The sequence below is a fragment of the Spermophilus citellus genome (assembly GCF_964194105.1).
Source record: "Spermophilus citellus genome assembly, chromosome: 17".
Taxonomy (NCBI): domain Eukaryota; kingdom Metazoa; phylum Chordata; class Mammalia; order Rodentia; family Sciuridae; genus Spermophilus; species Spermophilus citellus.
In genome coordinates this window covers 11,675,478-11,691,797 of record NC_138199.1, presented here as the reverse complement: position 1 = coordinate 11,691,797, position 16,320 = coordinate 11,675,478, and the positions used below count along the sequence as shown (strand labels likewise).

General features: G+C 47.5%; 1 protein-coding gene across 2 annotated transcripts in view; it reads right to left on the bottom strand.

Annotated features, from left to right (window-relative positions):
* Window positions 1-15,677, bottom strand: part of GAS7 (growth arrest specific 7) — a 224,530-nt gene extending 208,853 nt beyond the window's left edge. The window contains exon 1 of one of the 2 annotated variants that reach the window (XM_081272599.1): window positions 15,022-15,677. In XM_081272599.1, coding sequence (XP_081128725.1) covers window positions 15,022-15,155 — 134 coding nt within the window. In that variant the 5' untranslated portion in view covers window positions 15,156-15,677. The remainder of the gene's footprint in view (window positions 1-15,021) is intronic. The other variant, XM_081272597.1, reaches the window with a different exon arrangement.
* Window positions 15,678-16,320: the final 643 nt, after the last annotated feature.

The following is a 16,320-nucleotide window of genomic DNA, read 5'->3' as shown; positions in this document are numbered from 1 at the left end:
AAAGCCAGAGCAGCCACACTCTGGTGGCTGTCCACACCAGGGGAGATTCTGCCCTGTCCGCCTGGACAGTGTTCTGAGCAGTCCTTGCTGGGGGCAGCAGCCAGGTTCACATGTCAGCCCACAATCCTAACCACCCAAAGCATGCAGCAGGAACTGATAAATTGCTTCAGATGTGGAGGCCACATCCCCACTGGATGATTTTCCTAACACTGTATCTGGCAGGGCCATCCCAGGCTCTTGTTCCACCATCGTGGTTTATACTGAGTCCAGACCCTGAGCCACTCTCCTCCTGGGGGGGACCCCCCTCTCCGCAGCCTTGCCACAGACTAGATCCGGCACTTTCTCCATAGCCAGGCTCCTGGCCCATCCCCAGTAAGCCTTCCTGAACCCCACCTCCACCCTGGGATAAGGGACACCGGTGGACAAACAGGAACAGCAGCAACCACCGTATCGCCGTCCTCAGATTTAATATGCTCAAAGAGAGATCCAATTCCAAAACCTGTGTTCTTTCCATGACCTTCGGTAGCCTGATATAATCCACTTAAAAATTAAAAACAAAACAAAACAAAACAAAAAAACCACCTATATCCAATCTAATTCCAGAATTTAACATGTCTTACAGACAAACTTTAAAGACCCTTCGGAGTACCCAAATGCCTTGCTACTCAAATTGTGGCCCAAAGACCAGTGGCTAGTTAGAGATGCAGAGTCTCAGTGTGGTATAAGATGAAAACCAGGCACAGGCCAAGGCCCAGGGGACGCTACTGGGCATCTGAAATGGGGGCGGTTTTGTGGGGAGATTTTAGCCTTTGAGCTCCCATCCTGACTCTCCATAGACCGTGTCAGGGTTGAATCAGATCCTAGGAGACCCACCAGGTTTCCGTGGAGAACTGCTTGGTATGCGGCCTCACCTGTAGTCATAGAAGTGTTCTAAGCTGGGCTGGCATTTGGCTCAGTGGTAGAGTGCTTGCCGGCACCGGGCATAGTGGTACACACCTGTAATCCCAGAAGTTCAGAAGACTGAGATAAGATTGCAAGCTTGAGGCCAGCCTAGTAAGACCTAGTAAGACTTAGCAAGACCCTGTCTCAAAATAAAAAATCAGGGGTGGGGCTGGGGAGGTAGCTCAGTTCAATCCTCAAGACTAATAAAAGAAGTGTTCTGTGCTACATGCCTGTAGAAAGGTGCTTTGCCCTTCAGATTTAAACTCCACCTCAAACCTACTAAATCACTACCTACCTTTGCACAAGAGCCCCTGCTGTTTGCAGGCACATAAATGTTGGAGAAACCCCGGGCTAATGCCATTCAGAGTAGTACCGTGCAGGTAGGTTCTGATGTGCCCATACCAGAAAACAAGCCCCCAGTATCCAGACCCCAAAACCCTCTTTTTATAATAAGAAAACATCAGTCTGAGTACTGGATTAGATTTTGTTTTGTGCATGCCCTTAATTTTCAACTACTCAACATGATTGTGTATTTTTTCCTCCATGCACCAAAAAAAAAAAAAAAAAAATGCTTGTAGCTATTTATCAATAAAACACTTGCTAAATGAGAACAGTAGACTCGAACTAAATTCAAAATTAAGTTTTCCTATTCCCATTTCTAAATTATATTACAAATCAAAAACAAATGCCTCCACGACTCTCTTCCATGAACCACTGCTAAAATAAGGATCCTCTCACATGATTAAATTAGGACACGGACTCCTCTCTGTAGAATTTTTTTAAATAGCATTTCTAAAGAATTTTTACAACTTATTAGTTTTTTTTGTTGACTAGCCCTGGAGCTGTCTTCTGACAAGCAAATGAGGAGGGAGGAGACATGAAAGTGTCAGAGAAAGAAAAAGAATGTCAAATGGCTGAAAAGTCTTTCCTTTCAACAGAATAATGTGAACCTGAAGTCTCTTAAAAGAGGTCACCTGCCAGAATCATCCTGGAGGGGACAGTCCCCAAAGGCTCCCCAAAGAAGCCCTTAACTGTTAACCTCAGCTCCATGTCTTAGCTGTATCTGCTCAGCATGTAGTAGATGCTCAATAAAAAATACATTAAAAAAATGTCTTGGGGAGTCTGGAATCAGGAAATGATCCCATTTGTTCAAAAAGTACAGATCAAGTATCTACTAGAATTCCCAGCAGGATAGTAGATGCTGCGATAGCTTGTGGGAGAGAGGAAGATGGAGGGGCAAAAGCAACTTCCTTTTTACCTCATAAATGTTGGATAATTCAAGTCTGTGAAACAAACCAATGGTACACAGACCAACAGGAGAAAAGACATCCAAATATATTAATGTACAAATGCACAGAAAATCATACTTGAAAAAGGGTCAGATGGTTGAAACTTAAGTAATCTTCTTCTTAGGGAAGAAGGAAGTAAAAGCTGTAGGTAATTTTAGATAATGAGTAAATTATTTTTAGGGGAGATGAATGAGCCCAATCCCGTGACAGAGTTCACCTGGGCTGTAGGTATGGCATCAACTCTAGTCTTTCTCTCTAATCTGGAGAATCTGGCCTTCAGGTAGATCATAAAGCCCCTTCCAGTGCTTTAGAAGGGAAAAGGGTGGAACATTGGGGTGGGGAGGGGTGGGGAGAAGATCAGAGAGACCTTGGTTCTCCTTGAGTTCAAAATACTCAGAATTCCAAAGCACCACACTTTGGGGGATCATTTTCTAAGCCTAACAAAATTGATTTGAAAAAAATAATAAGAGCTAACCATCTTCTCAGGAGCTAGGGACAACTGCTGGGGTCCACACTGAAGTCTGACTTCTTGTTGTATCAATAACTTATGAAAGCTGGTCAGGCATGCAGAACCCTGGGCCCCATCCTAGACCTACTGAGTCAGAATTTATATCCAAAAATCTCTATAGAGAATTCATTGTAAGAAGCTTTCCTCTAGAAGCAATTTAATAATTCAGTTTAAGAAGCATCAGTGTAGTGGGATGATAAAATGTTAAAACTGAAACAAGACCAGAACTAAGGCATCCCCTGAGTGAATGCACATGAGATGGTCAACACAATTACCCATGTAGACTCAGCTTGCTGCTTTTCTCTTTCTAGGCACATGGTAGATCTGTATCTTCCCACCATCTTGAAGTAAGATATGGCTATGCTCTTAGACAATGAAATGAGCACAAGTGTCATGTGTCAGTGTCAAGCAAAAAACTTTAAGAACCACTTGCTGTTTAACACTCTAGATGAGATTCCAGATAGTGGTTGCTCCATCATCCTGGGGCCTGGAGGATCTTCCAACTCTAACCAACTCCCAACCGACTTGTACTAAGAGCAAGAAGCAAACCTATGTTGTTTTGACTGCTGAGATTTTGGAGTTGTTTTGTTATGTCAGCACATCCTAACCCATCCTGAGTGTTGGAACATTGCGTCTATTTTTGGAACATTTGTTACTCTTTGCTCAAAAGGGTTCACATGTAACATTTCTTGAGGGTCAGACTTCTTTTGTAGCCTTGAACAGCACTATTCCGCTTGGTTAACCTCTTCACTTAACAAACTTCACTCTCAGCAATCATCTTAGTTTTCCTTTCCCTTATTTTCTCCTCTCCAGAGATTTCCTCATGTATTTATGCTTTTATCTTATTGTACCATATGGTTTTTTGGTAAGGTGTCTAAGATCCTTTCTGCAACAAGGTGACAGACAGTCACATGCATAGACACACCAGACTTGGCTTCAGACAAATTTTGGCTGTTTCCAAAAAAGTCAAATCTATTCCTCAAAAGACAAAGATTTGCTGTTAATGGGGATATTTAAAAGAATGGGGCCTGGGGCCAGTATGTATTCCTTCCACCTGTTATTTCCATGAATGGATATTAGGGAATCTGCAGCACACAGAGTCCCTGCTCTTCATTCTCCCTATCCCCACCCCCCCATTTTACAGATGAAATCCAGGACCTCATATATGCTAGGCAAGCACTCTACCACTGAGCTTATTCCTAGCCATTTTTTTTTTTGAGACAAGTTCTCACTAAGTTGCTGAGGCTGTCCTTGAACTTGCAATCCTCTTGCCTCAGGCTCCAGAGTAGCTAGCATTAGAGGCATGCATCAGGCAGTCCTTGCTTTTAAAAACCAATTCATTTCTGGACCACACCATTTCTTTTTGTCTCATAGTAAAAAGTCAAAAATATTGCTAACTCTATGAAAATATGTAGTATCACTGAGCAACATTTTTATTTCTAAAATACAGCTTCTAAAAGCTAGCTCTTGAGCCCTTCTTTATGTCTGGGCTTGTGCTAGGCACAGGTGAACCCGATTTTAACCAGTTCTTCCTGTGGACACTTAGGTTGTGGCCTCTCTTGCATTATGAGAAATGTACCGCATCAAGTACTTTGATGCTTGCAGGTTACCCTATCAGATGCTTCCTAAGTCTAAATTCCCAGGAGTGAAATAGCTGGGTCAGAGGGTTTGTACATTGTTAATGTTTTTAAGTAACATAAAGTCATTTTTCTACACCCTGCCAATAGCCTTCCTTCCTTCCTTCCTTTCTTAGTATAGTTTTTTAAAAATTGAATTTGCAGTTCTTTGAGTACCAGTAAGAAAGAAAATGTTTTAGACTTTGTATGTCTTTTATGATAAAGTGCCTATCCAAATGCTTTGTCTATTCCCATTCCAATGTGTTTCTCTTTTTTTTTTCTGGGTTAAACAAACAAACAAACAAACAAACACTTGTAGCCAGGAGTGCTGGTGAATGCCTACAACCCCAGCAACTCAGGAAGCTGAGGCAGAAAAGTCACAATTTCCAAGCCAGCCTCAGCAAGTTAAGGAAACTCTATCTCAAAATAAAATATAGTGCCAGGCATGGTAGTGCAAACCTGCAATCCCAGAGGCTCAGGAGGCTGAGACAGGAGGATTGCCCAGTTCAAGGCCAGCCTCAGCAACTTAGTAAGACCCTGTATCAAAATAAAAAATAAAAAGGGCTGGAGATGAGGCTCAGTGGTAAATCACCCCTAGGTTCAATCCCAAGTGTGTGTGTGTATGTGTGTGTGTGTGTGTGTGTGTGTGTGTTTTAATTTTTTTAATTAAAAAATAATAATAAAATGGGCCAGGGATGCAGCTCAGCAGTAGAATGCCCCTGGGTTCCATCCCCAGTACCCCAAAACTTATAAAAGCATTTTCCGCATTAGGTAACATTAAGTTTTTCCCCCAATTTTTATTTGCCTTTTACCTTATTCTTTAAGAGGTCTCCAGTAGGAGAATGAAGGATTGATAGGGGGAAAAAAATAGGGACAGTGTATTGTAACTGACTGGCAAGAGGTGAGATTCTCAAAGGCCCATCCAGGGCAATTTGCCAGGGAGACCTATGGGCTCCACCTGCAAAGTACATTCCAAACCCATCCCACTTCACTACCCCACTCCCAGCTTCCTGACCGATCCCCTTGTTTCCTCTCCTGCCCTCTTTGAAGGTCTGTAAGGTCTAGATAAATTTCTAAAGCAAACCAGAACATTCCTTCCCCTTCCATCATCCAATCAATGGCTCTCCCACTGCACCCAGGAAACCATCCAACTCCCAGGCTGTGTCTGCTACCCGTCTCTCTCTCTCTCCATCACATCCCTAGCCTCTCTTGCTCACCCGGAATATTGTGGTTCTCCAGAATATCTCAAACACACTGGCTAACTCCAGATAATAGGCATTTGCAGTATCTTCTGCCTTGAGTTACTGTCTGCCCAACACCCACATGGCTGGTGGCCTTCCATCTTTCAGGTCTCTGGTAGAACACCACCCCCTTAGAGAAGCCATTCCTGATGGCCTCATTGGAACCCCCACCACTACCACCCCACCCCTACTCTGTCACGGCACCCTGTTTTTATTGGCCCTATGGAGCTTTGAAATGATCTAACTTTGGGCTAACTTATCATCTCCACAACTAGAACTAGGAGGTGAGCGTGCTTCTTTCCTGTGCTGGTCCCTGCCTTACCTGCAGCACCTCCAGCAATACTCACAGCCCATCATGAAGCGAAACCGCTCATCTCGTGGCTGGGAAGTGAAAGGGAAGAGGAAGAGACTGGGGTCCCACCATCTCTTTTAGGGTGTCTCCCCAATGACCCCAAGCTCTTTCCTTAGACCCCCTATCGTAAAGGTTCCACTACCTTCCACTACTGCCAGGCTGAGGCCAAACCCTTTACCATATGGATGTCTGGGAGATACTTAAGATCCAAATAGCCACACACCTGTAATCCCAGCGACGGGAGGCTGGGGTACTAGGATCAGGAGTTTGAGGACAGCCTAGGCAACATCGTGAGACCCACCTGTTGTGGTTTGATTTTAAATGTATCCTAAAGGCTCATGGGTTGAAGGCTTGGTATTCAAAGCAACATTGTTCAATGGTGGGGCTTTGGGAAATGATTAGATCATGAGATATTGATATCATCAATGGATTAAGTCATCAACGTGTTCATAATGGAATGGACTATTGGGAGGTAATGGACACAAGGCCTCGTTGGAAAACCCAGATCATAAAGGTCATTTCCTGGAAGGGGATATCTTACCCCCAGACATCCCCACCCCCAGCCTCTGCTTTCTGGCTGCTATAAGCTAAGCAGCTTTCCTCCACCACCCACTTCCACCATGATGTTTCTGCTTTTCCAGAGGCCTAAAAGCAATGGGGCCAACCAACCATGGACTGAAACCTCTGAAACCAGGAGCCAAAAGAAAATTTTCTTTTTTTTTTTTTTTTAGAAAATTTTCTTTAAGTTGATTTTTCTCAGGTATGTCGTCACAGTAGCAGAAAACTCACTAACACACCATCACTGAAAACAAAAATTAAAAATAAAGTTTTAACAGAACACAAGCATGCCCACTGGTTTTTGAATTATCTAAGGCAGCTTTTGCACTATAGCAGCAGACTCAAGTCATTTGTGACAGAGCACATATGGGGCACCCTCCCCCACCTCTCACTGCCTCTGGCGCACTGCAAATCCCAAGGAGGCAGCTTTAACTCGATTTTGCTTCTTGGATTGCAAAGCCTCAAATGTTTCCTGGCCTTCTTCAGCAAAGGTTTGCCAACCAAGTTAAGAAGGAGAAGAAGGCTTTGAGAATGCTTGTAGGAGAATGGAACAAGGTTGGCTAATAAATAGGAGAGGACAGACAAAAGGGGAAGTGTCAGGTGACTGGGTAGATAGAGGGCGGTGACAGTAAGATTTGGAAGTTGAAGGTAGAAAGGCAGTGAAGAGAGAACCGATTATGAGCTTAATTTTGATGTGTGAAATGTGAGTACCTGGGAAGTGAATCAGGATACCATGTGTAGCTTGAGAAGTAGATGTAGTGAACCAGGAAGCCATACTCATAAAGCAAATTCTAGGCTGAGGTGTAGTTCATTGGTAAAGCACTTGTTTAACATACCCTGGGTTCCATCCCTAGCACTTAAAATATATATATTTTTCCATACACATGTGTGCATACATATATATGTGTGCATATATCATTTTAAAAATAAAATAAAATTAATCTATCAGATGGCAGACAGAGGAAATACCGAATGTGATAGGAGGAGGTAGGTGGAGTCTCTTATGACTCACATTTGGGCTGGGGATGGAGCTCCATGATAGAGTGTGAGCTTAGTTAGCAGGTGTGAGGAGCTGGATTCAATCTGCAGCGTGAGTGCGTGCGCACACACACACACACACACACACACACACACCACATGAATTTCCCACAATTCATACACTATTACAACTAAGCCTTCACCATGTCACTTCATGCTCTTGTCTGCCAAAGGAAAAGCCAGACACACCTGCTAGCCACCATTTCTACTTCTCTCCAGGGGTGCAAACACCACCCCAGCAGCCTCGCTACTGCAGGGAGAGAGGAATCTATACATTTTGCAATTAAGTCCAGGGGGCTGACTCCTGACAACTGTATCAGACAGCTTGTCATATATTGCCTTGCTGCTCTGAGTAATGAGAGCGCAAACTGTAAGAACAATGTCCCCTGGTGTGGCCTGATAATAGGCATGATCCCTTCTATGCATACAAGACCTCCTGGTTTCCCAAACATTTCCTTTCACCAGCACCGTGTTCAGAGACCTGGTGTATGGAGCCGTCAAATACAAACTGGGCCTATTCAGGCTGAGAATAGAAGGTGGCCAGCATCTCGCTCATGCATCTAGGTGGAAACAGATGTCGGGGATTCACCTTGTGGTTAACAGATGTCAGGGATTCCTGCCGACTTGTTGCTAAGGGAACTTTTGTGAAGATGCCCTGAGTCCACAGAATCCAGAATCCCTGCCCACTGCTCTTAAAAAATCCTGTGGAGTGGCCACTTGACCAAGCAAGCACAGAGCGTGGACATGGGGGTGGCTCTTGCTGGGCAGAGGCAGACAGAGTATGGTCAAAGGTAGATATTCCAACTGCAGGAGTTACAGATGCAGGCCCCAGACCCCAAGTCAAAGGGCAGGATGGCTCAGTGAAGATGGCATAATTTCTGTCCCAATTACATACCTGGGGAGCCATGAGCCCTAATATACCTTTTATGGACAAAGTCCATGACTATATACAACCCACTGGTGTGAAGGTCAAGGCCACACCCAATTTTAGGTGATTTTTATTTTATAGGAAGGAAATAAAAAAGATTCTTTATTAAAATCAAAGTGTGTACCATAGTGAGCATCTACTTAACATCAGGGAGCTCAGATATACTATGATTATTAATTCTCAGAACGCAGGCCTGCCAAAACCAGGCTGGAATGGCAATGGTTTAGGGACAGGCCCAGGCTTTAGGGACAGGCAAATATGATTTCAAACTCCAGCTGCATCATTTATCACGTGGCCTCTAAAAAGAAACCACTGGAGTCTTGGTTGGGAATTATTGTTTTTCTGTGCTGGGAATCAAAACCAGGTCTTTGTGCATGCTTAGCAAGTGCTCTGCCACTCAGCTACACCCCCAGCCTGAACCCCCTCTGCTGCTAAATTTAAAAAAAAAAAAAGCAAAAAAATTCCCTAAGATGCAAAAGAGAATCTCCAAGCAGAACTGCCCAGGTCTCCTGCACCTTACCTCCCTCTGGGGAACTCCGTCTCTCCTCAGCCTGGCCTGGCACTTGCTGCCTCCCCTCTAAAGGATCATTGGTCCCCTGTGTGTCCTCCCTACCCCTCTGAGACAACTAGTCTTTAAAACAGCCCTCAACAAACCACACATCCTTTGTATCCACACCTGTATCCACCTCCTCCCCACTCTGCCTCTGGACTGCTCCTGTGACTCACTTAATCAATAGGATGTGGCAGAAATGATGTACCAAGCCTTAGCCTGGCAGGCTGGGTCTTTGTGTTTTGGGGAGTCAGACAAGAAAAAACTCCAACTACCCCACAGAAGAGAAGGGCTATGTGGAAAGGTCTTGGAGAAGGAGACTCCACATGGAGGGAGAGGCCACATGGGAAGAACACTAAGGTTCCAGACAGGTGAGCAAAGATGCCACTTTGTTGGGGGTGGTGTCACACACCTGTAATCCCAGCTCCTCAGGAGGCCAAGGCAAGTTCAAGGCCAGCCACAGGAACTTAGCAAGAACCTGTCTCAAAAGAAAAAAGTAAAAAAGAAAAAAAAAGAAAGAAAAAGAAGAAAAGGGTGGTAGAGTATTTGTCTAGCATGTATGAAGCCTTGGTTCATTCAATTCCTAAAAAAAAAAAAAAAAAAAGGAAAAAAAGAAAAATTCCACTTTGGAATTCAGTTCCAACCCCCATTTGACTGCAACTTCATGAGAGACATCAAACAGACCAGTGGAAGAACTACCCGGCCAAGCCCTGCTGCCTCACAGAACTGTGTGAGATATTCAGAGGTAGCTTGTTGCCTAGCACTAGATAAAAATCATTCCTTAATTGTCCATAGCACAGTCAACTGTCACCAGTGATCACTCCCTGTAAAGTCCTGCAGCACGTGAACCAAAAGTGGGAGAATGGAAGGCGGCGAGGAAGAGACAAGAGTTCAAGGGTGACCTCCTGCATCCCTCCTAGTTGCATTTGCAAACAGTGTTATAGTCTGTGACTCCCTTTTGTGTTGCTCTGACAGAATACCAAAGACTGGGTAATTTGTTAAAGAAATTTATTTCTTACAGTTCTAGAGGCTAGGAAGTCCAAAGTCAAGGTGCTGGTATCTGCTGAAGGTCTTGCTCTGTCATCCCATGGCAGAAGGCAGAACAGAAAAAGAGCAAGTACTTAAACTTGCAGCCTCAGACATTTTTTTAAATTTCTCTTTCTTTTTTTTTTTTTTTTTTTTTTAATAGTGGGATTGAACTCAGGGACACTTGACCACTGAGCCACATCCCCAGCCCTATTTTGTATTCTATTTAGATACAGGGTCTCAATGAGTTGCTTAATGCCATACTTTTGCTGAGGCTGGCTTTTGAACTGGGGTGTAGCTCAGTGATAGAAAACTTGCCTAGCATGTTCAAGGACTGGGTTTGAACCCCAGCACCAGAAAAAGAAAGAGAGAGAGAGAGAGAGAGAGAGAGAGAGAGAGAGAGAGAGAGAGAGAATAAACTCACATCATGTTCAAACCACAGCAGTGCCCCTGAGATCTAGGCCTTCCAGCTAGACCATGGATTCTAACAACAGCACCTACTTAAAGAAAAGTTCTGTTGTATTTGCATTCCAATCTTATTACCCATCCAAAATTATTTCCCAAAAGCTCTGTGAGTTTTTGCAGATGTGTTATGGCATCTTCTAGGTCCCTAATTTCTTCTCTCCGGTTCAAGTAAGAGCAGGCTCTGAGGAACTCCTGGGCCCCATTCGGCCCGATAACCACTGGACATGACCAGGCACAGCACCTGTCCTGATCCCATGTCAGACTCTCCAGGTCTTCCCTAGGATGGAGATTCGGCCTCCCTCCTCTATCCGGTTCCTCTAGGAGCTGGTGGATGCATCTTGCAAGACTGGTGGAAATTTCCCACACACCGGGGCCCCAGGTCTGTGGGCATGATCTGGGGCCTGTCTTGGAGCTGGCAGATCACACTCCACAGCCTCCTGGCCCTGGACTCAGGTCTCTTTCACAAGACCAGCTCCTCCTCTACCATGCCCCTACCAGGTTATTAGAAGACTGCTCTACCCTTCTCCCTCTCCATGACTAAAGACACTCCCAGGAAAGATTCCTGTAGTTGCTCTTAACTAAGGGCCTTTATGTTTCATAACCGGCTGCAGGTCTTGGCTGGTAGGATCTTTAATGTCCCCCAGACAGATACAGTGGTGCACACCTGTAATCCCAGAAACTCAGGAGGCTGAGGCAGGATGATCCCAAGTTCAAAGCCAGTCTTGGCAACTAAGGGAGATCCTGTCTAAAAATTAATAAAATCTAAAAGGTCTGGGGATATAGTTTGGTGGTATAGCACCGCTGGGTTTAAATCCCCAGTAGAGAAAAAAATAAATAAATAGTCAATATTTCAAAGAAAAAATGTTGGAACTTTTTATATATGACTATTTATCCACATAGTTACCCTTTGTTGTGTGCTTCATTTTCTTTTTTTTTCTTTTTTTTTTTTATTGGTTGTCCAAAACATTACAAAGCTCTTGACATATGATATTTCATACATTAGATTCAAGTGGGTTATGAACTCCCATTTCTTCATTTTCTTTATACAGCTCCAATCTGCCATCTGGGTTTACATCTCCTCACACTGAAGAACTTACATGTCCGCCAAAGGCCCATACATCAGAGGTTCACTTGTGCCCAAGGCACCACTGGGAGGTGGTTAAGCCTTTAGTAGGAGGTGGAGCCTAATTGGAGGAAGTTAGGTCATTGGGAATGTGGCTTTGAAGGGGCTCTTGGGACCCTGGCCTCTTCCTGTCTCTCTTTCTCTTTGCTTCCCAGCATGCACCACGAGCTGAACAGCTTCATCACATACTCCCCACCATTATATTCTACCTCACCACAGGCCCCAAAGCAATGGGCTTAACCAACCAGGGACTGAAAACCCTAAAAATGTGAGCCAAAACATACCTTTCCTACTTTATTTTTATTTTTTTAAAGAGAGAGTGAGAGAGAAAGAATTTTAATATTCATTTTTCAGTTATTGGCGGACACAACATCTTTGTTGGTATGTGGTGCTGAGGATCAAACCCAGGCCTCACGCATGCCAGGTGAGCGCGCTACCGCTTGAGCCACATCCCCAGCCCACCTTTCCTACTTTAAAGTTACCTATCTCAGGTGTTTCGTCACAGTAATGGAAACCTGACTCATACAGGCCTCATTCCTCTTTGCACCACACCCTGAGTAGCCAGGACTCTAATGGCCAGAGTCCTTGAGCCTACTAGAGCCCTTCCCCGCTTTTCTGCTTGGGCTAAGATATTCCTGGAATCCTCTGGAAGCCTGGGTGTGCTGACCACTCTGCCACTTTCTTTAAGTCCTGACCAAAGAGATTTGCACAGTAACCAGGTCCTCCACCACCCTGGCCTCCTTCCCGGAGTTGGCTGACCACCAGAGCAGATCTAGCAATCCTCTCAGATTAGCTCCCAACTCCCCTCCACAGTGTAGGCTTCTTGCAAAGCCAGGGCCTCTCACTTCCCCTTTCTTCACCCAAACAAGGAAGAAATCCTCAGTGAGTATCCATTTTGCACACATCCTAGTCAGTGTCTTACACGTCTCCAGCAAGATGGGCCTTTGTGGTGTCGTTCTTTCCATCATAGGGCGAGAGTCACTATGGAGTTGAGGGGACCCTGGAGAAGCTTTCTCAGCTGTGGACCCAGCATGCATCCCTACCCCCAATAGCCTTCCTGACCTCCATGAGGAGATGTAAACCCAGACTTCATTCCCCCACTGAGCTCAGCGTCAGGTGCCCCCTGTCTGACATCACAGGACTTTTAGGATTTGAACCATCCCAATGGACTCTACTTGCATTATCTTCTATTTCTACTAATCCTCAGCCTTGTGGTCCAGCTTGCTCATATAGGAGGTCCCCAGACACAGAGTTTGATCCACGATTCTTCCTGTTGCAACTGCATCAGCTTTAACCCTGAAGAAAGACCCATTCAATACTTTAGCCATCCCTCTCTCTTAGCCCTAACATTTAAGCCTCCCCTTAGGGATGCTGTGACAGCATGTTGACCTAGGGGGCTGCACTTGCCCTTTTCCACATAGATCTAGACTCTTCCTCCCCTGATCAGGGGAACTGGTGATAATGTACATACCACACCCAGTGCCTAGTAGGTGCTCAACAAACCAAGGTCCCTCTCAGTGGCCTCAAACATACATGAGCACTTCTACAGCAGGTCACTCGCTGGGAGTGGTCTGACAAATCTTTATACATCAGAGATTTCCTAGACCTATTATACATGCCAGGGGACGTGACTGTCACACAACAAGTCTGTCCCATCTGATAATTTTGCTTTGTCCCCTGGGCCTGGTCCTTCCTCTCTTCCTCTCCCAAGGAAGAGCAGAGTCACTTGGTTCTTACTAACACCCACTAAGTTTTGCCCCCACCCAAAACAGCTGACTGAGTCCAGCCAGGGACACACCTCACTGGACAGACATCCACTATAGCCAAATTTCCACATCAGTATTTCCTGAGAAATTGTGGCCACCAGAACAACTCCCAAAATATGTGTCTCTCCCAGGGCTCTGGAGCTACAATCAAGAGGCTCTGGATCTTCCCGTCAAAAGCAGTATGATCTGTTTCTTGTACATCTGAATGTCAGGAAAGAACTAGGAAAATCAAAGCCACATACCTGTGCCTCCCTTACCCTACAGGTACTCCAAACATAGAACCCAGAGTTCCCAAATATACTCTTGCTAACAGCCAGGAAAGCTCATTCCAGACTGCAGCAGAAATAGCCCCTAAACTTTGCTCAGATGGTACTAATCCATTTGGGAGAGAGTTTGTTGTTCTCTTCTGGACCTGAGAGAAATACAATGTGCCTTTAGGTGGCCAGGTATTATTTTTGATAATGTTGCCACAGAATAATACCCAGGCAGTCTCCCTCTATAACCATCTCTATCCCTTTCTCCCCCTACCCCTCCAGGCCATGAGTTGAATGGGTCATTTTCATTTAAAATTTGCTACTTTGTTCTTTATGAAGTAGGTCGAGGGTAAAAAAGCATAAATAAATACAATCTCCATGAGAGGGGAAGATTGGTCATATGAATGTTTACAGACACTTAAACACAATTGGGGGTGAACATTAATTTTGTCTTTAGAGCATTAATTTGTCCTGGGGTCAGGCAGCCTTTTAGAAAAGGGGGTGTCCTGTAAAGTCACACACACCCCCAACACACACACACACACACACACACACACACACACACGGGACTTCAGAAACTTTGGATTTCACTCACTCAGGCCCTGATCTCAGTAATCACTGACCATGATCTCAGTGATTACAGAACAGTGAGGCCTCCCAATTGTCACCCAGACAATAAACAGCCAGCTGACTCTGCTCAGCAGGTCCTGGATAGCCCTGGGGCCAAGCCAGAACCCCAGGAAATAGCACTTTCAGGTTCTGAGACCAGTGGAGGGGGCTCTGGCTGGGGGCTGCCGCACCCCTGAAATAAGACCACTGATGGATGAGGCTCCCACTGGTGGCCAGTAAAGCTCCGCGGACCAGCAAGTGGACGGCCCAGAGGCGGCCAGGCAGTCTGACCCGGGACAGCACAACTGTGTCCACGGGTCAGCGGGCTCCAGGATCCAAGGTGGACAAGCCGGGCTACTTCTCAGAACCCCGGGTTCTCCCTGTGTCTTCCCAAGACCACCAGGTCTGTGCAGCCCTTAGGCGGGCCCTGCCACCGCCGGCACTGCGCCCGCCTGTTCCAGAACTCGCACAGGCAACAAGTTCTAGCTTCTTCGGAGCGGCCAATGGGCTCGGGAGGCCCGGCGCGAGGGGAGCGCTCCTGTGGAGCTCGCGATGCCCACGCCTGCAGGGGTGCGCGCTGCCTTCTTCGCCCCCAGGAACGCAGAGTTGCAGGTCGGTCGGTCGAGCAGATCTGCCCCTGGGGCGTCCCTCTACAGGGACAGCAGCAGATCCCCGCTGTGGTCAACAGGTATTCCAGCACCCGAGGGACCGCAGCCGGGGGGGGGGGGTCTTTCCACCCTGGCCCTCGCCCCTTACCTCCAGCAACTGCACGTAGCTTGCGGGGAACCAGCCGCGGAGCCCGTCCTCCTTCTCGCCTTCCCACCAGCCTCCGTCCGGGACTTGCAGCAGCGTGATAAGCTCGCCCGCGGCGAAGCGGAGCCCCTGGCCATGCCGCTCCCCGGAGAAGGGGTAAAGGGTCCGGCAGCGGGTGCCGGACATGGCCTTGGCGCCCGGGCTCACAGCGCAGACTGCATCCCTGCCGAGCCCCGCGGGCTGGGCAGCGGCTCCGCGGGATCCCAGGCGCCCGGAGCCCCGGGCTCCCGCGCTCTGAGCGCGCGCCGTGTCGGGGGTGCGCGGGGGTCCGCGGTCAGGCAGGGGACGCGCGATCCGCGCAGAGAAGCAGACACTCGCTGGCTTCGCGGAGCGAGCGGCGACGCCCCCGGGCCGGGCAGCTTGCAGATCCCAGCTCCCGGCGAGGGGGCGGGGCTCAGGGGGAGGAGACCCAGGGGCCCCGGGCTCCGGAGACAACTTCCCGCGGACCCGGAACGCGGGCTGTCGCCGCCAGGGCCGGCCGGAGCCAGGGCCGCCCTGGTGCGCCGAAATGCGCAGCTCCCTGGGGAGGTGGGACCCGGAGCATCCCCCCTCCGCGGGACTCGGCGGCGAGCGAGGGAGGGAGGGGCCGGGCGGACGCGGAGAGGGGCTGGCGGCCGGGTGGCCGGGCGGGGACTCTCCGGGAGATGACGGGGGGCGTGACGGGGGCTGGGCCAGGGCGGCCACTCCCGCCGAGGGCTGGGCGCCAGCTCACGGAGGGGCCAAGTCACTGGGGAGAGGGGCTCCCACGCATGCCCCCGCCACCCAGTGCCTCTGGGAGGGAAACGCCCCTCCGTGCCTGTTTCGCAGGCCTGGTGCTGGGTGGCGGACCGACGCGCTCTGCCATCAAGGTGTCTGTGGAGGAACGTGTTTGTGACCGTCATTGTAGTGGTTGAACCTGGGTTTGAACTGGACTCACCAGAAAGTGAACAATGGGCGAAAGACAGGTTTGAACCCTGGCGCCTGAGAGGAGATGCCGGGAGGCACCGTGTCGTATTGGAGAGAAGAGGCTGGGAGGAGAGGGAGATGGAGTCGGAGTTGGTAGAATTGGAATCGGGTCGATGGGATAAACGGAAGAAAGGCGAAAGGTGAGAGAATCAGTGCCCTTAGCTTTCCATGCAAATGAAGGCCAGTTCAGGGTACAGCGCTGCGGGAATCTAGACCTGCCAACTGATGAGGCGACACTCATCTGGTCAGTCAACAAATCCTAGTTTGGAAACTGTCATGTCCCGTGCAATGTGTAAG